Genomic DNA, 25,195 nt, shown 5'->3' on the forward strand with positions numbered 1-25,195 from the left:
GAAACCCAGGACCTTACATATGCTAGGCAAACATTTTAACACTGAGGGGATATACTCATCCCTAATATTTTATTTACATTAATCACAAAATAAGGTTACTGTATGTTCTAGTGAAGTTCCATGAAGCCATGAAATTTACCACCCAAAGACAGAAACCAACTTCTACTTCCACTTCTCCGACAGCTCCCAACTTTTTAAATGTCTATTGTTTGTTTTGAGACAGGATCTTAAGTGGTCGGGCAGGCCTTGAACTCACTGTGAGCTGTACTCCCAATCCTCTGGCATCCACCTACCCGCTCTAGTAATTCTATGCACTGCATCCTCTATTAAAAATTAAATAGCCAAAATCTTCCTTTTGGACTCATAACAGGGCTTTACTTTCAATTACTTCAATTAAAAAAATTACATTTTTTAAAAGCAAGATTCCTCTACTTTAAATAATCCTGACTTTTCTTTTTAACATACAAATCTTAAAAGCATCACAGGAAAGTTGGCTGAGGAATAAACAACATCCTCCATTTGGGCGACAGTTACAGACCACCACAGGAAGATGTCAGTAACCCAATCTGAACACTGTCACACCTTCCACAACACAGATGTGAAAACTAACATGTTACAATTAGCTAATAAAACATCAATATACTGTTCCTTTGTAAAGGCAAATGATAATGCTGGGCTTATAAAGTACTAGTTCCTAAGAGCAACATTTCCAATTTCTAATAATAATTCTTTTTTTTTTTTTTCCTTTTTCCCCTGAAACAAGATTTCTCTGTATAGTTTTGGTGAGTGTCTTGGATCTCTTTCTGTAGACCAGGCTGGTCTCAAACTCACAGAGATATGCCTGGCTCTGCCTCCTGAGTGCTGGGATCAAAGATGTGCACCATCACCACCCAGCAATAATTCTTTAAGTGCTTGATGGTTGGCAAAGACTAATTAGCTAGACTGAAAAATTAATAGTCTTCATAGGATAATTAAGCAATAATAATACTATACACCTGTCCACTTTGATTCTCTCCCTTTGAAAACCACTGTTTAACCCATTAGAGGGAAGTGATGCTAAACATTGGGGCAGTTTTAAACAATCTGAAATCATTGAAATTTATGCCATTCTGGCAGGGTATGGTGGCTCCTGCCTTTAAGCCCAGCACTCTGGGGGCAGAATGAGGAGGATCTCTGTTAGCTTGGAGGCTAGTCTGGTCTACAGAGCAAGTTCTAGAACAGCTAGGACTACATAGAGACCCTATCTCAAAAAACAACAAACAAAAACCCCAGATTCTGCATATTTGCTTTAGTATTATAAAACTACTTTTAGATTCTTATACTTGCTCCTTAGCAACACGAGTAAACTAATTTTAGGTGGGGCTGGAGAGATGGCTCAGGGGTTAAGAGCACTGGATGTCCTTCCAGAGGTCCTGAGTTCAATCCCAGCACCCACATGGTGGCTCACACCCATCTGTAATGAGATCTGGCACCCTCTTCTGGCCTGCAGGTATTCATGCAGACAGAATACTGTATACATAATAAATAAATCTTTAAAAACACCCTAATTTTAGGTATAAATATCATATTATGTTTATGACATATAAATATAATTATGAAATTATAAATAAATGATTGTCAGAAATCATTACTTCAGAGTGAAAAATTGAAAACTGTCTCCAAGAATAATCCACCAAAATCAAAGACCCTTCCTCCTAGTTGAAGCAGACTGTTTACTTTTACAGCAGGATCTGTGCTACAGCAAGCTGACTTCAGAATTCACCCAACTTCACTGTCTTTTCACAGTGCCTAACTGAACCTTTCAAACCTTAAGTTCCATTCATCTCATCTAGCCATTTATCCAGCCGGCAATAAGAGGTAATTTTTTTGGCTGGGGGGTATTTGGTTTTCCTATAGAAAAAGACAGACATGATTTACCTGCTTAATGTTACACATAGTTTGAATTCTTGGAATCAAGCAATCCTGCCTTAGCCTCCCAGTTAGCTGAGACTACAGGTACCCATCACGGCCAGCCTGAACTTTTTTAAACAGTAGCAAACTTCCATGTGTGCCCTGCCAAAGAAAATTCCATTTGCTGGAATGCTGGAACCTTTCCTTCTACACAAAACAATATAATCACTTGGAATGTTACAAAGTGCAGATGTTGCTAGAGCAAAAGGGATTATTAGATTAACTGACATCAGAACACATATTTTCTTCTGTGAAACCCTTTTCTCATAATTTATAAGGGAAACAAAATGTTGGGTTTATTTATAACTTCAAATTTTAACATAAACTTCAAATTTCAAGTTTTCACAGCTATGTTCAGTGGCTCAGACCTATACTAGGGTACTCCCAAGTATTAGGGAGGTTGAGACAGGAGGATCCCATGTTCAAGGCCAACTGTGCATCAATACCTTACTAAGGCCTGTCTCTAAATAGAGTAAAAGAAGAGGGCCAGGGACACAGTGCAGGGAGGAGCACCTGCTTAGCACAGATCGCTGGCACCACAAAGAAAACTTGACTCCCACTAGTGATAATAAGTATCTGGATCTACCTACCTACCTGCCTGCCTGCCTGCCTGCCTGCCTACCTACCTACCTACCTACCTACCTGCCTACCTACCTGCCTGCCTGCCTGCCTGCCTACCTGCCTACCTGCCTACCTGCCTGCCTGCCTGCCTGCCTGCCTGCCTACCTACCTGCCTGCCTGCCTGCCTGCCTACCTGCCTACCTACCTGCCTGCCTGCCTGCCTGCCTATCTACCTATCTACCTACCTACCTACCTGCCTACCTACCTACCTACCTACCTGCCTGTCTACCTACCTACCTACCTGCCTGTCTACCTACCTACCTACTTACCTACCTACCTACCTACCTACCTGCCTGCCTACCTACCTATCTACCTACCTGCCTACCTACCTGCCTGCCTACCTACCTACCTACCTACCTACTTACCTACCTGCCTACCTGTCTACCTACCTACCTGTCTACCTATCCATCCATCTATTCATTCATTCATCTGTGAAATTCTTCCTCTAATAGTAAATAACTTTATTTGTTAAAGTATACTCAAAGAAGCTTCCCACTGGAAATATTGAGGTCTGTCTCTCAAAGCTTATTTTTATTTTAATACGTTTCTTTACAAATAAGTATTAAAGTCATTGAAATATAAAGTTCATTTTTCATTAGTTCATTTAAAACACACCATACTTCGCCAAGACTGGTCAAAATTATTCTCAGGCATTGTATGCTACTAGCTGGAAGCCTTCTGTTGCCACTTAGAATGTATAACATCAAGTATGACTTTGCCTTTCTCAAGTAACCCAATAAAGCCACTTCTCAGGGTTATAAAACTAGAATACTTAAACAGGAAGCCTGAAATGTTTGAGAGTAGTTAGCTTTAAGAAAACAAATATTTGTGGATCACTTTCAACAGAAGTTATTTGAAACCAGTAAGAGCCCAATGATGTACTTGCCTGAGAATTCCTTCATCATGTCTATTTTATATATAGAAAACTTTTTAAAATGTCATCCAAAACACTTCATTCATGAAAGTTTGGTTTTTTAATTTTTAAGCTTATAATAAAACTGTATCATTTCCCTTTCCTCCTTTGAAGTTTTAAATACTCCTTAGAAGCATCCAAATCAGGAGAACCTAAAATACTTACTAACTTTATGACTGTGAAAATATCAAACCCATGCGCAAGTCTCTGAAATGTAGAAACAGCTTTTGGGGGATACTTTATTTTGAGACAGGGTCCCCTATGTACACTAGAGTAACCTCAAACTCACAGATTCCCTGGTCTCGGCCTCCTGAATACTGGAATTATAAGCATGCACAGCCACACCTGGCCAAAGAAGGTCATATTTAGATTCAGTAACAGAATGGAAAATCAGTCTAGGATTAACTTGAAATTAAGATTGATTACAGTTCACAGAAGCACAGTAAATCATGTCTTAGAACAAATTCACTCAAATTAGTTTTTTGCAAATCCTCACTATCTGTTCATGTTCCTTAAGGATAACTGCTCTGATTATTAGTAGATCTAAAGCTACTAATAATTAGTAGATCTAAAGACTATGGCTAACTTTAATTCATCCACGTCTCTGGTAAGTTTGTGGCAAGCAGGCCACAGAAGTCTGACCACTAAGACCTGGACACAGAAATGCCAAGTGTCTGAAGAAGTGGACCCAGCTAAAGTTCCTCCAGTTTATTACTGTTAGAGCACGTCACCATTACTCAACCATTTACGTTATCAAATGGTTTTCTGTTTCTTTGGGTCTTCATTTCTGAAAGCCTTAAGTCATGAAAAAGTCTTAAGTCATTAAGTAACTCTGCACACTTCTCTCTTGGTAATCTATCTTGTTAGAGAGGACTCAACCACGAGAATGCTAGGAAACCTGCAACTCTTCCTTCCTCTACTCTTTTTGGCACAAGAGCCAAGGACCAGTGCAGAGAGAGACAGAAAACCAGAACATGTATGCCACATTTATGTTCATGCTTAACACATGAAGGGAATGTTACTTTGCCAAGTAAGTGAAAAAATAAGTAAATAAAAGGAGTATGGCAATGTTGAATCTGATCACCTAGGCAGTCTCTTTGCTTTTGCTATACCAATAATCTTTATTTTTTTCAGTACTTTTTAAAATACTTATTAAAATCTACATATTTCTTTGTACTGTTTTTTAACTGATAACTTTCAATATAACTTTAATAGTTTCAAATTATTTCATCCTGTTACTTTAAAAGTGTTGATAACTTCTAGGAAATTATTTTTATGTTAAATATATTTAACATACAACACCACACTGATTTGTTGCTCACTATTATTTAGTGTTAGAAAAACATGAACAGGACCAGTGAGGGGTATAAATGCTGCCGAGCTTGATGTCCTCAGCTATCCTGGTTTTATGTAACCCTGAATACCTTAGAACTCGATATGCAAACCAGAGTGGCCTCAAATTCATAGAAATCCTCCTGCCTCTGCTTCCTGAGTGCATGCACCATCACAGCAGCTTACAAAATGCCCTGTGATCTCCGTATGTGCACTACATGCAGCATGTACGTGACCGTACACCAACATGCACATGTACACATAAATAAAATGTACTTTATCACATTTTTAAACAATGAACACAATACTTGACAATCCTACACCATTCCTCCTCCCTGCACCCAGAACTTGATTCATCCCAATCTCCTAGTCAGTGGTTCTCAGGAGGCAGAGTAGGAGGTCAGTGGGGACTTGTCCTACCACAGCACAACAAGCAACTTAACTTTCCCTACACCCTGGTGACGTTTAGTGGGTGCCCGAGATGGTGCTAACCGTGCTCAAATAGGCAACAACAAAGAATGGCCTGACTCAAACTATCAATTGTCAACCATGGTGGCACTTGCCAACAGGAAGATGCTGACAAGGATGAAGCAGGATGACCACAAGTCCAATGCTAGCCTTAGGCTGGAAACAGATGAGAGGCCCTAGGTTCAACTTCCAGTGTTACAAATTAACAATAAAAAAGGTTTTAAAGGTCAAGCATGTTAATTTGAGGAATCTTATTCTAGAGTTTTAATTTTATACCCAAAAGTTCATTTTTCACAGTCTCGTTTCCGAATACAAAAATATTTATAACTGATAAAACTATAAATTTCCTGTTACATAAAAGCTTGTGTTAAAAATACTATCCTTAGCTGGGCAGTGGTGATGTACGCCTTTAGTCAATCCCAGCACTTGGGAGGCAGAGCCAGGCGGATCTCTGTGAGTTCAAGGCCAGCCTGGTCTACAGAGTGAGATCCAGGACAGGCACCAAAATTACAAAGAGCAACCCTGTCTCGAAAAACCAAAAAAAGAAAAAAAACAAACTATCTTTAGGGCAGGTAAAATAACTCAGATCATGCCACGAAAGCCTGAGTTCCATCTCTGTTTGTTTTTTTTGTTGTTTTTTTTTAAAGGTCTCTAATTCCAGCCCTCCTATGCAAAGATGTGATGTAAAGACAGGAAGACTCAGTTACCTGAAGATCAGGAGCCAGTTAGTCCTGAGTAAACAGCATGGCAGATGTAGCAAGAAAGACCATGGCTCAACAAGGTGGAAGGAGAGATCCAACTCACAAATTCAGAGAACATCTGACTCCTACATGTCTACTTTCAGGTGCGCGCACGCACACGCATGCATGCATGCTCACAAAATCAATAAATCAATAAAAAAAAAACCCTTTAAAACAAATTTAAAAAGCAGTAGCTTCAGACTGAGTTATTTCAACTAGTATTAGTACATATTAATCTAAGCAATTGATTAAACAATTACTATCAAATACATTTAAACGTTTATAATGAGATGGGGAGGGCTTGCATTTATCTCTGTAATTGTTGCATCTGTGGAAAAATTTAACTAGGGTTAGAATCAAACAGAACTCCGTTGAATGACATTTGTTTTCATTTCCGACCTGAGGAACCTTTACCACACAGGTGAGTCAGTGCTGTGCTAACCTTACTCAGGGTTACTTACTCAGCTGAGCTGCACCACAGTCTTAAAAATTACTTCTAGGGTTGGGGATTTAGCTCAGTGCTAGAGGGCTTGCCTAGCAAGCACAAGGCCCTGGGTTCGGTCCTCAGCTCCGAATTTAAAAAAAAAAAAAAAAAAAAAAAACTTCTAAATGTTGCTAAAAGGAAGGAATTTGAAACTGACTTGTAGCCGCTTCACTGTCCTTCCAGGCATTCCTTTCACAGTTCCTGGTGACGCACAGGGAACTCACAGCAGAGTCTACCTTGGGCCTTGCTCTGTGCAGAGCCTTTAAGGCGTTCTCAACATGAGACACTCGTGTGCCAGTGAGCACTGCCAGAGCCTCACCAGGCATTTATACTGATCAGGGATTTGGAAAACACCTGTAACTGCCTGTGTCTGCTGACTGGTCCACCATGAGAACTGAGCACAGATATCAAAACCTTGCCCTGACATCTACATCTTAGAAACAAAATCATATTTTGTCAAAATGAGATTCTCAAGAAAGAACACTCCAAGTATGCCTCAAGTTCTCTCCATTGCTCCCTTACCTCTTAGATACTCTGTACTGTGCTGTGGTCAATTTCCCCGTCTCAGGGTCATGTACTGTAGCTCGGCTCAGCTACAAAAAGAAAAAAGAGAAAGGACAAAGGCTTACACTCCAGCAGGCCGTTTGGGCTTTGTTCACGCAGGTTGGTTTTGCCAAGCCACAGGTGATTGGAAGGATTCCGATTGGTCTGCATGGTGGGTAATGGTTCGAATCAGCAAAACATTCAGGAAGGTGGCAGATCAGCCACTTCTGAGTCAGGAGGAAAATGGCTGACAGAATTTGATTGTCAATGTATTTATTGTCCTTTCACTTTTTTGAACTAAAATCATTTGAGGCTGTATGGAAATGATCTGCAGCAATGGGTTTCACAGGAACTTTCCCAGGTCTAGAAGTTTAATGTTCTTCAAATAGAGTTTCAAAAGTATTCTACATGAGATCATCATTTTAAAACTTTCATCAAGACAAAACTGTTTTCAGTCTCTCTGCATCACTCAGATCAACAGAGATCACAAGTCGTTTGGAAGACTGAACTGCTCTTTCCACAGGCAACTTTTGGGCTAGTGACTTTTTTTTTTTTTTTTTTTAAGATTTATTTATTTATCATGTATACAGTGTTCTGCCTGCATATGTCCCTGCAGGCCAGAAGAGGGCACCAGATCTCATAACAGATGGCTGTGAGCCACCATGTGGTTGCTGGGAATTGAACTCAGGACCTCTGAAAGAGCAGCCAGTGCTCTTAACCCCTGAGCCATCTCTCCAGCCCCGACTTTTTTTGTTTTAAATGAAAAACTCCAGTAAGAACAGATGACTCCACAATGACCATGGCAGATTAGAGTGGACAATCACCACAGAAGAGGGTGTGAGGCACTGTAGTCCTCTACCCAGATTAACCCATGGCTTCTTTTTCTTTATTTCCCACTCTCACAACAGAGGGAAACAGAAAAGGACCAGGCAATTTCCTGGGTGTTTAATACCTGATCTTAAAATACAGAGCACTCAATTCCTGAGACATGAGACCAAACAGGTAAAAACAGAACTTCTAGTTAAAGGGAGCCTGTGAAACACAAAGCATGCATTCATGCATCACTCTTTATATGTGGAAGGCGGCCACTTGAGCTGGAGACTGGAAATGACCTACTTCTATAAATGATAAGACTTCTGGTAGGATGTTCAAATACTCTAGGAGGAAAAATATGCAGCATATATCTCTTACCTTTTGCTAATTCTGTAATGTACCGTCTCCAAGTCTCCTGTTATTGGGTTTGAAATGGTGGCTCGCCTCAGCTGTGAAGCCAACCATCAAAATAGTTGCATTACAAGACAAAAAATGAATCACATTTACCTAACCAGTCAGATCTCTCGGTTTTCTTTTTTTTTCTTTAAACAAGAGGATGAATAGAGAAAATAACTCAATACCCTTCCAATCACCTTGTGTTGAGCCTTGAAAGCCATTTAGTTTTTTTGGTGTGTTTCTTAAAAATTATTTTACTTGCTTTTGTACTACATGAATACAGGCCACATAAATAGAAAAGACTGGAAATTAAATTTCTTCAATAGTTAGAGAATGTGATAAGAAAAATTCCTAAAATGTGAAGTACAACTTATAACTGTAAGAATGGCTGTTTAAACAGTGCAGGGTAGTGGTGCACCCCTTTAATCCCAGCACTCAGGAGGCAGAAGCAGGTGGATCTCTGTAAGTTCAAGGCCAGCTTGGCCTACAGAGCTAGTTCTAGGATAGACAGGGCTACAGAGAGAAACCCTGTCTGGGAAAACAAAAGGCTATTTGTAATTAATCGTCTACTCTAAAACCTCCGAGCGTAACTCCAATGAGACATGTTCACAAAGGTTAATATTGTCTAAAGTGTGTTTTAAGGTCGTTTATCTTTTCAGGAGATGGTATGTGCTCAGTAACAGACGCAGCACATCAGCCTTTCTGCAGGGGGTAGAAGAGCAGCGGCTGGGCTGAACGATGACAGCAGGACAACCATTTCAGACTCTGACACGGGAGAGGGACTCCGCGACAACAGACAATTAACCAGCGGTCCCCAAAACAACCCCAACTAAAGGATTTCCTTTGGAGACTTAGGCCTTGCATCTCAAAAGTGAATTCTTCACAAGTATTCTACCAAGGAATACTGGTAAACTGGGTCTGACTACAAATAAAGGAGTGAATGAGGAATTCAAGCAAGAATGAGGAAATATGGAGTCACAGTAAGAGGTGAATTTTGAGAATGTCCCTGGACAGCCCCCAGACGCACCACATCAAATCTGCATCTACAGTGCCATCTTTTTTTTTCCTTTCTTTTTTTGGTAAAACCAAAAAGTTTACGTTTGGAAAAATAATAAAACTTTAAAAACTTCAAGTTTGCATGGGCAGCACAAGTTGGACTTGTGGGGTTTTGTTTTTCTTTTTGGGGGGAGGCTACAAGGGTGGGGGACATCTGAGAAGACTGGGTGCATGATGTGAAGTTCCCAAATAATCAATAAAAATATTATGTTTAAAAAATTTAGAAAAAATAAAAAAATTCAAGTTTATCTAATCTAAGTACATATCCACAGAGCCAGGAAGCCCAGCAGCCAAATCAGCTGCCACCAGCTTTTAGAAGTAAAGACTTGAGTGTACCATAACCACTGCACTCATTCACATGCTCTCTTTGGTTATTTTTACACCAGATGGCAAAGCGGAGTTGTTAGCACAGAGACCACACAGCTGACAAATCCCAAAAAACACTTACTACCTTGACTTTTATAGAAATGTGTCAACCCCTACATATTACAAAGAAATAATAATCAGAATTTATTTAATAACTCTACAAAAGCTTTCATTTTATTATTAATCAAATGTGCTGTTTTAAAGAACAAAATGATCAAAAAGGGCAAGGACAGAGGGATAGTCTCCACGTTCTCACACAAAGACAAGCTTCTGTGACCAACACTACACGTGTAGAGTTAGGTGTAACTCACGTTCGACTGCTCTTCTTATTAAGATAGATTAAAGAGGCTGGAGAGATGGCCCAGCAGTTCTTCAGAGCACTTTGTTGCTCTTGCAGAGGACTGAGGTTTGATTCCCTGCACCCACGTGGCAGAACACAACCATCTGTAACTCCAGTTCCAGAGGATCTGACACCCTCTAGCCTCTATAGGCACAGCATGCACATGGTACACGGACACACATGCAAACAAAACACCCATATCCATAAAAGAAGATTTTAAAAAATGATACAAACTAAAATTAGGAATCTATAATACTATTTTAAAATTAGCAAGATTCCTATAAAAATATACTATGTATGAAAAGTTTGACTTTGAGTGGTACTGAAGGCTACAAAATATGTAGAAAGGTCTTCCGGTAAGACAGCAAACACATTTCTCATGTATGAAGAGAAATCTATGGTTTTCATTACTTACTGTTTAAAGCCCAGCCATAGGATGTGTTAGTTGTGCTGATAACAAACTGAGACAACTAGTATAAACCGTAACTTAACACCATTAATTTGAGGCAACAACACTTAAGACCATCTGAAGTTATGGCCACCTTAGTTAACCTTCCTGTCACCTTGCAAAGAAAAGATTATCACAAACATTCAGTCAACTGAGAAGAAAAAAAGTTACCCTTGGTTTTGCTAAGTCTTTGACAGTTTCAATTTCCGCATCAGAAATAATATCATGGAAACGAATAATACGAGGTTTGTCCCACTCATCCTCTTGTTTGGCTGGAGCCAGAATAAATTTAGGATTCCGGTTTCCATCGTGGTAGCGACAGAACAGCTTTTTTTGTCTCCGAGGAGTCTAAATAGAAAGAAAGTAAAAAATATATTAGAATAATATCTTGCTGTCTATTCCTTTATGGGTTAGAAACAATAATTATGTTTGCACACACATACACAGATGATCTCTGGAATAGCACACAAAGCAGCAGTATCCTGTAAATGTTTTGCATCAACCAAACATTTAGGCTCTTTAAAATGTTATTAATGATTCATAGGGTTAGTGGGTGCAGCTTGGTGGCAGAGTGGTTACCTGGCATATGAAAAGCACTGGGTTCAATCCCTAGCACTGAAAAATATAAAAGATTATTTTCTGGAGAAGAGGGAGGCTTCGAATAAGAAAAAAAGATAATGTTTCTTATTTCCATCATTCTCTTATCAAATAAATTTTAGGTATCGTAAACATCAAGTAACATTTAAATGCTTATTTAAAAGAAAAAAAAAAGTATGTCCAGCATTGCTCCAAAATCCAAAGTAACCAGGAAGCACCTAGAAAAATGCAGTTTCAAGAAGGGGGGATAAAAACATAAAATAACTAAACTAAATGAAATATTCATAATTATTTCACAGTTAAAAGCTTGTGGTAAAAATAGCAGTTATGATAACATTGTGTGTGTGTGTGTGTGTGTGTGTGATTTTTAACATGTATGTATGTGTGTATGTGCATGTGAGTGCAGTGCTCATAAAAGTCAGAAGAGTGTGTTGGTCAACTCTCCTGGAGTTACAGGTGGTTCTGTGTCACCTGTCATGGGTACTGGGACCACACTCAAGTCCCTGGAAGAGCAGCAAGCACTCAGCCACTAAAATCTCTTCAGCCCCAGTAATAGTATATTCTTAACAGCAAGTGAAAATGAGTACTTATAAAAAGAGGAAGTAAATTCTTAAAGAAATCAGGCACTTGTATTATTGAGAATGAGAACAGACAACAAAGCAAATAAATGTTTCCTTCAATCATCTATGCACATACAGTAATGAAGTAAGCTATTGTTTTATTATAAAGGCAAGGTCCCTCATACTCCAGGCTGACTTCAAACTCAAAAACCATTTGCCTCAGTCTCTTGGATGTTTGAGTGATGGTTTTACACCCATGTGCCACCATAATAAGCTTCTGGATTCTTATCTTAAACATATATGTCACATATGACATTTAACTGTTAGATAACAAATAATTTTTCTCCATGTACTTCAAGAGTCAAATCCAAGGCTTTACATCCAATCAATCTTTTATAGTGATGAATTTAACAATTTGAAAAAGGGATGCTTCTCTGACTATGGGCAGAGCTGACATTCATGAGGCATACTAACAAATGTAAATTAGCAGGATTCTATATGTGTTCATAATTCCCCTTTGCTGGCTTAATCAAAGTTACTAAGGACTGGGAATGTAGTTCAGTTGGCAGAGTGCTTGCCTAGCATGCACAAAGCCCTTCTAAGTTGAATCCCTAGCAATGTATTAACTGGGCGTGGGCATAAATGCAGAAGGACCAGGTCAAAATTCCATAGTGAGTAAGATACAGAGTTACAAGCCAATAGTCTGTGATGTAGAAGATCCTGTTTCTAAAACAAGTTCAGACAGTTCACCATGGAAATTTGAAAACTAACTAGACATTTGATATTATTATGTAACTTCTATAAATCTGTAATGATACTGGCCTCTTGTGATTTTGAGTTCTTAATGCCTTTAAAAGGAGGAAAGATTAATTTAGGCTCATGGGCTCAGAGATTTTAGTCCATAATCCATACCACTCACTGCATCCTTTGGGCCCATGGCAAAGCAGGACACCTTGGAGAGAGTATGTGGTGCTTACCCCACAACCTGTGGCATTTTATCAGCGATACAAAGGTGCCTAACACACACACACACACACACACACACACACACACACACACACACACACACACACACACACACACACACACTAGTATTAGAAATGAAATGAACAAAACAGCTCCAGGAATCTAACAAAGTCTTCTATTCTTGCCTTGCTCATTAGCTCCCAAAGCAAAAGCAAAAAATTGTTGCTAGGGATCTGTGAACCTGTCCATAATGATGTAATGTACACATATGTGGTTAGCGATTAGACTGTTAGCACTCTTCAATGCCAAAATAGGAAGCCTAGCTTTACTTTCTTAGTAGAGATAGAGAATTTAAACATTTTTTTCAAGCGTTTACACTTAGAAATGCTTACTCTAAAAACTCACTAACAATGTATGTCTGCACCACAGAACAGTTTTAAAGAAGGTTCCATAATCAATTCATTTGGGGAAATAATGTGTAACATATGCATAGTGATACATTTTCATCCATAGTAAGGCAATAGAGCACACTATTTTGTTCAGTCATTCTGATTTTTATCTCATCTCTAGCACTATGTACAAGCACATACACATTCACACACACACAATTGACTATTTCCACTTTACCATTTTGATACCCTCCCCACGGCACAGCATTTCGTACTTCTGTCTTTCTGGCAGGTAATCCACAGCAATCCCTTTTTTCCTTGGTGTAGTTTTCTGATCAGATTGGCCATCTGAAGCAGACTTATTGGTATCTTTTTCTTTAGTCATAATATACTCAAAATATCTTAAGTTACCATTAGCTCTCTGATGTTCAGGATCTATTAAAAAGAGAGAGTATACATGGTCAAGTTTCCAGTTGTCCAATCATCAGAAAACAGGAACAAAAACACAGGGATCTAAAGTTTATCTTCTTAACTAAGATGCTTTTGAGAAAGAAGGCACTAATATAAGTTATTAGTGCCAAAACAAGATGTAAACTAGTCAATCAGGAGAGACCTGCCCTGTACAGAAACAGCTCTGGCGACAGAGCAGTTTTGTATCTTTAGGCAACAATTATTGCTTCTACTTTGAGAACTTTACTGATCAGCCCCCAAACAATGTTTAATTTGATGTCAAATGACACTTTAGAGTCTTACTCAGCTGGGCACAGTGGCGCACACCTTTAATCCCAGCACTTAGGAGGCAGAGGCAGGAGGATATCTTGAGTTCGAGGCCAGCCTGGTCTACAGAGCGAGTTCCAGGACAGCCAGGGCTACACGGAGAAACCCTGTCACAGTCTTTCTCATCCATGTATTTTAAGTAAGGGAAAGATCATTTTGTGGCTACAAAGTAATCACTATGGTAAAGACAAAGTAGACCCACTTCTAACTAATATTCACCACAGACAAATGCAGACCAGTTTACATCTGAGGGCTGAGTAGACTTCAGCTCTAAATTTCTAAGTAAGAAAGAAAAAGGAAACTGAAGAGATATAATTTTCAAACATGCCAAAATTTACTAACTGCCCCAGAAATTGCTAGTGATAATTTTTAGCTACTTTCTATTCAGGAAAAACCAATCCAAACAACCACAGAGACAGAAATAAAAAGAACAGGAAGTAGATGTATCACTTGTGGTGTTAATCAAAGCGTTGTTTGTAAAGTATTTTAGTTCTTCTGAAACAGATCACAATGTATGTTATGGTATACAATAAAAGAGAAAAGTGTGTGGAGAGGGAATATATATTACATGGGAAAAAGTTGATTCTTTTTCTCTACTAATACATTTTCTACATGGAATACAAAGTATACTTTATAATTTACTTATTTTTATTTTATTTGCATTGGTGTTTTGCTGCATGTAAATAGACTGTGTGAGGGTGTCAGATCTTGGAGCTATAGACAGTTGTGAGCTGCCATGTGGGTGCTGGGACTTGAACCCAGATCCTCTGGCAGAACAGTCATTGCTCTTAACCACTGAGCCATCTCTCCAGTCCCATATAATTTAAATCAAGAGAAAAACATACCAAAAGAAAAACAAGTGTTATTTGAACTAATATCTTGACTTAGTCATTAACTAAGAAATAAACCAATTATCATAAAGTTCACTTTCAGTTCATCAATCTTTTGGAGCAGGCTCACTTTTCTAACATCATCTTAATCATAAAATAATTTATTAAATGTTCCTTCTTCATATTGTATCAAAGGCTGCCTGAATTGACTATTTTGTGTGTTCTGAGACTCCGTTTCCAAAGACTGCAGCATTTCACTGGGTAGAAATCAAGAAATCTGGGCGGCTAGAGAAATGGCTGGGGTTAAAAGCACAGCTGCTTACAGGTCCAGGGCTCAGTTCCCAGCACCCACGTGCTTTCAAGGGACGTGACACCCTTTTCTGGCCTTAGTGATCATTACACACACGCAGGTGAATACTCGTACACATAAAATAAGTCATTTTTTAAAAATTCTCATATCATTTTTCTAACATTTGAATGCAAAAAAGAATGTTCTTCAAAGGAAAGTGGTTAGCAATTACTATGGCCACATGATAAGTAAACATTTTCAACTGAGTTCTTCATCTAGGTTTGACCTTTTTTTTTTTTTTTTTTTTACCTGAAACAAGGTCCCACTGTCTGCCTGGCTGTCCTGGAACTCACTCTATAGACCAGGCTGGCCTTGATCTCACAAAGATTCACCTGCCTCTGTCTCCCAAGTGCTGGAGATTCAAGGAGTGCACCACCATGGCCTGGCTGTTCCCATTTTTAAATTCCCAGAGGAAATGGCAGAGGAACACAGCAACTGCTGTGTTATGATCAGTTCCTTTCAGTTCCGGCTGACTCTGAGAATAAGTAGTGAGAAGATACTGTATGTCTGGGGGAGCAAGGGCTAGACTTCTGGCTGTGTGGTTGGAGAGACAAGTCAACAGATTTGCAGAAAGATCGCCCCGCCCCGTAATAATGTAAACAGGCCAGATAACATACCTAGTTCAAGAAGCTTCTTTGTGAGCAAAAGTGCCTTATCCAGGTCTCCCTGCTGGTACACGGCATAGCTCAGGTAATCTAGAACAGAGACTTTATCCACGGCAGAAACCTCGCCTTCCTCCAACTGCATTAGCGCTTGTTCCATCCACAACTCCGTGTGGTAGTAATCTGCTTCTGTATAGGCCACTTTGCCCAGCTCAAAGCAGTCCTCGGCGGTCAGGAAAGACTTGTGTTGCACGCCTATGGAAAGAAAACACAGAGCATTGGCCATCTTCACATTGTATAATACTTACTTAGGGTCACCCAAACTCTCCAAGCGCTGCTTCACCTTGATTTGAACTTCTTAATCATCAGTGATAAGAAAAGCAAAACTCAGTTGAGTGTGCTAGCACACACCATTAATCCTAGCACTCAGGGGGTAAAGGCAGGCAGTTTATATAGCAAGTTCCAGGACTGTCAGAGCTACACAGAGAGACCCTGCCTCAAAATCAATCAATCAATCCAAAGACTGGCCTAATTTTACAAACAAACAAAAGAGTGCAGCACAGCGAGGATGATACAGTGGGTTCGGGGATGCGCCTCAAGAGCCTAAGGCCAGCCGGGGGTGGTGCACGGCTTTAATTGCAGCACTTGGGAACCAGAGGCAGGTGGACCTCTGTGAGTTCGAGGCCAGCCCAATCTACAGAGTGAGATCCAGGACAGCCAAAGCTGGTACACAGAGAAACCCTGTCTTGAAAAACCAAACCAAACAAAAAAAACCTGTCTCAGCAGGTAAAGGGACTGGCCTCCAAGCCTGAAGACCTAACTTCATCCCAAAACTCACAGTGGAAGGAGAGCACTGACTCCACAAGTTGTCCTCTGACTTCCACATGCATGCCATCGCAGTCATAAGGCATACACACAAAATAAGTAAATGTAAAAAAATGAAAAAGAACCCAAGATCTAGATGAAATCATGTAGCATCTATGTTACATTATTATTATTATTGTATTATTATTATTATTATTATTATTATTATTATTATTATTATTATTACTACTACTACATTAACATCTGTGTACAGGTCACGGTGTGGGCAGGTGTTTTCATTTATGAAGTATATATGAAACAGATGAAGTTACCAAGATGAAACATCCATCAAGATAAAGTACACTATTATATAATGCAGCAGGAATCACACTGTCTCAGAAGCAACAACAAAAATGAGATATCCATCTTATCCTTAAGGGACCATCTGGGCAAGAGATGAGCAGAGAGAAAAGCAAACGGCTGACTAGTTCACTTTGTAAAACCAGTCCTCAGTGTCTGCTGTACCTCCTCCTTTCTGTCTCTACTTTGAGTTATGTGGACCTTCTCTCTCCATTTTTAGTTAATCTAGTTAAGGGTTTACCCATCTTGCCGATCTTTTTGTTTCACTGATTCTCTGTATTGTTGTTGTTGTTGTTTCTATTTACTGATTTCAGCCGAGTTGGATCATCTCTTACCGTCTACTCCTTTTAGGTGTTATTTCCTCCTTTGGGCATCTACCCAAAGGACTCTACATCGAGAGACACATGTTCAACCAAGTTCACTGCTGCTATGTTCTATTATTAAAACAGCCAAAAATTGGAAACAGATGTCCATCAACAGAGGTGGTGATATTTTATCTGTGTACCCCACTTAAGTTTATCTGAGGATCAGAGGAAAAAGCCAGCCACTATAGTAAACATAGAGGTCAGGCAATGGTAGCACACACCTTTAATCCTATCACTCAGAACTCAGCGATCCATCTGGATCTCCGAGAGTTCAAGGCCACACTGGGAATAGAGCCAGTCTGGTAATACATACCTTTAATCCCAGCATTAACCATAAAGGTCTAGAGGTCTGTACAGACAGACATAAAGTGACAGAGTTGGGCAGGAAGAGGAAGTGATGTAGTCAGGCGGAGAAAGGAAATGAGATGGCAGAACAGAAAGGCATATAGGCGTGAATATTCGGGAAGTAGGCCTCTTTAGAGACTGAGGTATTGGTGAGGTGAGGTTGTCTGTGGCTTGTCCTATTCCTGTGATCTCTCAGTTTTTCACCCCAATATCTGGCTCCAGGTTTTTATTAATAAGACCATTTAATTCGTCTACAAACAGATGACTGGATAAAAGAAAATGTAGTATACTATTCAGCTTTAAAAAAAAAAACAAAAAAAAACAGAAACATAGCTAAATGGATGGAAGTAGAAAAACCATCAACCTGAGGGAGGTGACCCAGACTCAAGAAGACAAATGTGGTGTGTGTCTGATTATATGTGCATATTAGCTGTTAAGTCGGTATAGCCAGTGGTTAGGTAGAGAATAAGGGTCTAGTGGGGAGGAAAGGATCTCCCTCGGAAGGCGAAAAAGAATAGTTATGGAGGACCAGGGAGTGTGGGGGTGGGGCAAAGACAACTAGAATGGGAGAACAAAACAGGGAAGGGAGGTTAAGGGAAGGAATACACTTGTTTTGTCCATTTTTTTTTCTGTTTTTTTTTAGAAACCTGTTTGTATTCTAATGGGAGAGAAAAAGAAAGAGAGTGGATTTGGGTGGGTGGGGAAGTAAGAAGGATCCTGGAGAGCTGGGAGAGAGGAAACTAATCAGAATAGACTATATTGAAAAAACTACTTTCAATAAAAAATAAAATGACAAAATATTCCTGGTAAATTTATATATTACCCTATTGAGGGAGTGAACCCATCTTTAGTGGGCAGGTCTTCCTATTTCAATCTAGTATTAAAGACAATCCCCCACAGGCAAGTCCAGAGGCCCATCTCTTCCCAAGGCATTCTACTTTGGTCAAATTGACAATTAATACTAACAATTAATACCAACAAACTGATAAGAGAAACAACTTTGCTATACATGCCTGTGTGGTCGGGTACTTGTTAATGTACCCAGGCTGGCCTCAAATTCATGGCGGTGAAGTTTCAATAGCTGGAACTGGCAGAGACACATTAAACCATAGCAGATTAAAAAAAAAAAAAAATCCTACTTCTTAATAGTTTAGTGTGGTAGAATTAATTCCAGACACCAAAGAGTCATATTAAGTTTTGACCCTCACTGCTGTGAGGCTGGTACATGTCTGAAATGAGCTCACGATCCAGCAAGTCTAGTGTTTGGGACCATGCAAGGCACAACAGGAGAGTATGGACATGGACTCGTGCAGACCACACAGTAACAGTCTGTAAGTGACAATATGTGGCAGTCACATACTTTAAGATATAAATTACTCACATTCTCCTAGTGGGCTGAAGAGAGCAGCTGGGCGACAAACACTGATGGAGGGGAAGAATTCTCTTACCTGGAAGATTGCCCTTTGAGATGGTGTCTGTGTCCAGATTGTAGGTGTCTTGCAGACGAAACAGAGCTTTAGCGGCCCCAACCTGATCTTCATCATTAGGGAAGTACTGCCTCTGAATGGTCAGGTTAGAGATAAAGCCTTGAAATAGAAAAACAGTGGGGAAGGCTAGGCTGTAAATATTCATTGACTTTTAATAGAAATGCACTGACTTTTAAGAGTATAAAAAAAAAACTTACAATTTTTCTACCTTAACATGAAATTTTCACATGTTCACCTAGAAGAGCAACACACTGACATTGATGGAACAGACCATTAACTTCAATTCCCTAGTCCCGTTAAAATGTAAGCAATCTGAGGTCACTTCAGAATTGCATTCATATTAGTCATTGTTACACAACACAAGGAAAAAGCAAACACCCAGAGGCCAGGGATGGTAGCACATGCCTCTAAATCAGGAACTCCTACAAGAGGATGACAAATGTTTGGGCCAGCCTGGGATATATAAGACTGTCTCAAAATGCCCAAACAAGCCAGGCATGCTAGCCCGTGCATGCCCTTAATTCCAGCATGTGGAGGCAGAGACAGGCAGAGTCTGCGAGTTGCAGACCAGCTAGTACTACACAGTTAGACCCTGTCTAAAAAAATACACAGAAGGTCGGGCGGTGGTGGCGCATGCCTTTAATCCCAGCACTCGGGAGGCAGAGGCAGACAGATCTCTGAGTTCGAGGCCAGCCTGGTCTCCAAAGCGAGTTCCAGGAAAGGCGCAAAGCTACACAGAGAAGCCCTGTCTCGAAAAACCATTGGAAATAGTTTCATTAATTTACTGTTGACTATATTATTTTGATCACTAAACATCATATATTTTTTAATGGTAATGTACAACTGAATAGTTAGCTGGAAGACTAGCATTTATATCAATACTTTCTTTTCTTTCTTTCTTTTTTTTTGGTTTTTCAAGACAGGGTTTCTCCATGTAGTTTTGGTGCCTGTCCTGGATCTTGCTCTGTATGCTGGGATTAAGGGCGTGCGCCATTGCCGCCCAGCCTCAATATTTTCTATTTTAAAACCAACTTTTCCACATGAAATTTAATAAGCAAGTTTTACAGAAGAATATGATTTTTTTCTTTTTGTTTTTTTTTCAAGACAGAGTCTCACTAGACCAGACTGGCCTAGACCTCAGAGATCCACCTGCCTCTGCCTCTCGAGTGCGGGGATTAAAGGTGTGCGCCACCCCATCTGGCTCTTATGTTTCTTTTGCATCAAAACAAACCTAATATGCTGCTTAAGTTCTCCCGGAGAAAAAGAGGACAATGTATATGTGACTTTATATATATGTAAAATGTGTTATATTACATGTAATACATTATATAATATTCTATTATTGCTATAATTGTTATATATAATATACATAACTATTTACAGTGGTAACATTTGTGTCATTAAAATTTTAAATCACATTTTGATTTTGTCTTTTTAAAGGAGTGTTTATAATCCATTCCCCTTAGGGCCTATACAGTTATCAAGTAATTCATTTGTTAGTTTGATTTTAATATAGTTTATATAAATCCTAGAGTGTTTGTGTTTTTTGGGGAAAGAGTCCTGAGGATGGAACCTGGGGCTTTGTGCATTTTAGACAGGTTCTCATTTTTTTTTCTCTATCTCTCTCCCTCACCCCCCCCATATATATGGTATTTGGCTGTGTGTGTGTGTGTGTGTGTGTGTGTGTGTGTGTGTGTGTGTGTATAATTATGGGATGACTACCACACAAAAAATGCCAAAGTCTCAAGGTTCACATTATAAAAGAACTATAGGTCATTACCGTAGAATGGGGTGTGTGTGTGTGTGTGTTTGTGTGTGTGTGTGTATACAAAGGGTATATTTCCTTATAAATGGTCTCAGGTGTTAATATAATGGGAAACCCTGCTCATGGTAAAGAAGTGTCCACAAGCATCTGTCATTACTTTTCACGGTCCTATAGGTAGTCATGTTCTTTCCTTACCCACAGGAGACCCACTGCAAAACTTTTAGTAGTTGAAAGAAAGCATGGCTAGTACTAAAACCTTACAGACTGTTTTTCTCCTACATACATATACAAGTTCAGTATCTTTTCTAGCTAACTGAGGTGCTCATCATACAGCATGAGCATAGCTTTTGTAATCTGAGGTGCAATAGCAAAACTATATAGAACTTATTTTTCCTTCTTCACAATTTAATGAATGAGACTTATTCTTACCAAGGATCTTAGGGACTTCTATGTTTTTTTCCTTCATTTCTAAGTCAAGAGCTTTCACTTACAGGAACACTGTATTGCTTCTAACACATCCAAATTGCAGCATCATTACACTTGCACTTGTGGATCATGTGTGCTCCGAGGGTTACTTAACACTATGAAATGTGAGACCACAACAATGCCCTGAGAACAGAGGGCTGCTAAGGACTAAGGGCGGGGAGAAGGAAAGGGGCCTCACACCCCAGCAGGGCAGGGCAGCAGGAGTTCATCTCACAGTCAAAAGCCACAAAACTTTCAACTTACTTACTATTCACTTTTGAAGTTTTCTACACTTTGGAGCTGTGGCTAACTGTAACTATCATGATAAAGAGGTTTACTTTACTGCTCACTAACACTGGTAAGCATTCTAGAGAGTACTTTATCTACACAGTTCAGTTTGCTCTTTTTTCTTTCTTCTTTAAATCAGTCATGCAGTCAACAAATAGTTGAGCTTCTACTGTACACTACAAAATGCCTTTACCTCCTTAAATTCCAGGCTTGGTTTTCTTTGTTAGTTAGAACAACAACATTCCAACTACAATTTTATTATTTCATGTACAAAGACTTGTGAGTATTAATGTCTGTAGCTTCGGTTTTGTTTGTTTGTTTTTTTAATTTATTGCCTACATTAAGTAAAATAACCCTAAACACAAAATACTGGGTAGAACACAGCTAACATTCCTCTTTGTAAAGACAATTCCCAATTGTTTTTACCCTTAGAAATGAAGTTATATTCCAAATAATCTAATCATTTCTCTAAAACCACCCACGTTATTTCAAGTATTAGAAGTTACTATTTTTTTAATCAAATGCTCCAGATTTCAACTATCTCTAATCAAACCAAACATACTTACAATAATTCAATTAACAACATAAACATCTGCTGTACTAAGAACTGAATTAGTTTTTGGTTCTCAAGTCTCTTTGAACTTACCATCTGACATATCCTTGAGGACCAGATTCTCCAACTCACTCCACTCAGTGTTCAGACGTTTCATTAACTTGAATGCATTTACAGGATGCCCAACAAACCCTTCTGGATCTTTTGTTGCTGTGTTGGTTAGTCGGTCTAACTTCTCCGCCCATCTATAGACATAAGACATAAAAGTAGTATGCTAAGCCAGGCATTGTGGCACATGCTTTTTTTGTTTCTGAAAATAGATTTTTTTCCATACAATATATTCAGATTTCCCCTCCTCCAACACCTCCCCACTTCCCTAGCCACCCAAATGTGGCATGTGCTTTTAATCCCAGCACTCAGGAGGTAGAGGCAAGTGAATTCAAGGCTAGCCTGGTCTACACAGCAAGTCCCTCCCCATTCCCTCAAAAAGAGTGTACCGAGGAAATCACATAAAGTAAAGAACTTGGGAAAAGGGACTAATTATAAGGTTTTCATTTAAAGCTATTGTCTACAACTTCCTTTTAAAATAAAATTATAAAGACTCTCTAAAACACAAGATCTTACAGATAAAAACCTAACTTAATAGAATCAAAAATACAACCATACAACTTTTGTTTTAGATTATTTCTCCCAAACGGAATCTTGTCTCAGTCAAAGCTAAAATTTAATCACTCAAAACTTTCATTTCCCCATAAATCCTAGAAAGCTTTAATTACTATTATAATAAAAATGAACTGGCCCTGCCTAGATTCTGTTAAGTATGCATTTAAAACAACTTAAGATTCCTAAAAACAAATTTGTATTTTTTTTTCTTATTTTCATATTGTGTATGAGTGTTTTGCCTGCATGAAGAAGGTATGTTTACCATGTGCAGGCTTGGTGCCTGAGGAGGCCAGAAGAGGACATCAGATCTGGAACTGAAGTTACAGACAACTGTCAGCCACCTTGTGAGTGCTGGAAATTGAACCTGAATCCTCTGAGAGAGCAGCCAGTGCCCTTAACTGCTGAGCCATCTTTCTAGCCCCTTATACAATGTGTTTTTCTTTTTTAAAAAATAGGTTGCCACTCAGGCAAGCCTTGAATTTCTGGACTCAAGAGCTCTCCCTGCTTCCTCCCCTGGAGTAGCAGTGAGTACTGGTACATGCCATTGAGTTCAGCCTAATTCATGCTAATTATTATTTATTATTATTATTATTATTATTATTACTATTATTTGCTTTGTTTTGCTTTTTGAGAGGTCTTACTATAGTATGCAGTCTAGACTGGCTTTTATTATGATCCTCCTGCTTCTACCTCCCAAGTGCTGGAATTATGTGTATGTGCAGCCATGTTTGGCTAATTTACAGCAAATCTTTAAACTCTATGTAGAAAATGAGTTTGAAAGCAGAAACCTCATCAGCCAGGGGCACACCTTTAATCCCAGCACTCAACTCCCTCAATCTCAGTGAGTTTCAGGTCACCCAGTGCTACAGTGGGACTGTCTCAGCACACACACACATAAAACAAGAACATCAACACTGAAACATTCATTAAACAAAGCACAAATTCTCAGGATTAACTATAAACCTGAGTCAATAAAATTAACATTCAAGAAAAACCACAAGGTTTTTTATATTAGATAACACTAATCAGGCTTATCACTGTAAGCTCTACAATAGAATCTCATGAGTAGAACTGGAAAAGTATTTAGCAGGTGGCTTATTTGGGAGATTATGGAAGATATTAGCCTGAATTCTACATCCTCATGCGTCCATATTCTTCTACACTGTGATGGTTAATCTTGACGGTCAACATCACTAGGTGGAGAAGTTCCTCTTAAAGGATGGCTTTGGGTGTATCTGTGAGATGTTTTCAGAGATGATTACCTAGGTAGGGAAGACCTACCCTGAATGCTGGCAGCACCTTCCTGAGTTAGGAAAGGAGGAAGTCTGCTATCCCTCCATTCTCTCTTCCTCTGCTGCTTGTTATTGGAATGGAACTAGATCATCTGAACTGTGAGACAAAGCACGTATTTTCTCCAAGGAGTTTGTGTCAAGTTACTTTGTCACAGCAATGAAAAGGCTAACTAGGGACTAGGGAGATGGCTCAGGTGGTATAAAGTGCCTGTCACATAAGGATGGGCACTTGAGTGCAGATCCCCAACACCCACACCAATAGTGGTGTGTGCCTATAATTCTAGTGCTGGGGAGGTGGAATAGGAAGATCCCGGAAAGTTACTGGCCAACTAGTCTTGCCAGGTTGAGTTAAGAGACCCTGTCTCGGGTTGGTAGAGCACTTGCCTAGCAAGTGCAAAGCCCTGGGTTCGGTCCTCAGCTCCAGAAAATAAAAAGAGACCCTGTCTCAAAAAATAGGTAGCCAGCCATAGAAGAAGGCATCTAATGTCAACCTTTGGCCTCTACACACATGTGCACTTGCACCTGCAAACATAAACATGTACATACACCTACCACACAAGCTGACACACATGAACCTGACCCAGGATTAACCCATTCTCCTGTGCTCACTGCTTTAGACGTTCTAACTGGCTTTCATTTCCACTTGATGCTTTAGCGCAGAAGAGAAAAAATTCAGGTAGAGTTGCAGTCATAGTAAGGAAAACACACTTACTTTTTGATTTGCTCTAACTTGTCCTCCTCTGCTTTGATATAATCTTTCAGTGAAGTCACCAGGTCTTTCTCAGTATGGATCAAATCAGTCATCTGACCTACATGGGAAGAGAAAGGTTATTAAATATTCATTACCATAAACCTTTAGCTGCAGGAGGATTTAATTGGAGTAGAACAGATATGTTACAAAGGATCATTTTCTGTCCTTTTTTTTTAAATTCACCATATAAACCAAAATTAATCCAAATAAAATTCTAATCATGAGTTCCAGTTCCAGTTTTTGTAACTAATAAATTCTGCAAACTTAGATTATGTTGGGAAATGGTACTTTCATTTACAAACTTAAATTAACAAATAACACTACTTTCCAAGAATTACTGTTTCTTCTTTACTGCCTCTGCTCTTATACCTCATCTTTTGTGTTCAAGATAAAATTTTTGATTTAAAAAACAAAAACAAAAACAAAAAACTATACACACTTGAAAAAGTTGCAAAAATTTTTTAAGTTTTTATATTTTGAAGAGTAAGAGAGCTGCTCATCATTTTATATACTGAAA

At 39.2% G+C, this 25,195-nt stretch overlaps 1 protein-coding gene across 4 annotated transcripts in view; it reads right to left on the reverse strand.

Moving 5' to 3' along the window:
• Positions 1-25,195, reverse strand: part of P4ha1 (prolyl 4-hydroxylase subunit alpha 1) — a 58,546-nt gene that overhangs the window by 14,357 nt on the left and 18,994 nt on the right. For 2 of the 4 annotated variants that reach the window (XM_042266366.2, XM_042266364.2), the window contains 7 exons: positions 24,640-24,736; positions 22,066-22,217; positions 18,863-19,000; positions 15,556-15,795; positions 13,221-13,417; positions 10,642-10,818; positions 7,031-7,101 (listed from right to left, as the gene is read on the reverse strand). In XM_042266366.2, coding sequence (XP_042122300.1) covers positions 7,031-7,101; positions 10,642-10,818; positions 13,221-13,417; positions 15,556-15,795; positions 18,863-19,000; positions 22,066-22,217; positions 24,640-24,736 — 1,072 coding nt within the window. Of the gene's footprint in view, positions 1-7,030; positions 7,102-8,242; positions 8,314-10,641; positions 10,819-13,220; positions 13,418-15,555; positions 15,796-18,862; positions 19,001-22,065; positions 22,218-24,639; positions 24,737-25,195 lie in introns of all 4 variants that reach the window. The other 2 variants (XM_076557207.1, XM_042266365.2) reach the window with 1 other exon arrangement.

The sequence above is a fragment of the Peromyscus maniculatus genome, chromosome 21 (assembly GCF_049852395.1).
Source record: "Peromyscus maniculatus bairdii isolate BWxNUB_F1_BW_parent chromosome 21, HU_Pman_BW_mat_3.1, whole genome shotgun sequence".
NCBI lineage: Eukaryota > Metazoa > Chordata > Mammalia > Rodentia > Cricetidae > Peromyscus > Peromyscus maniculatus.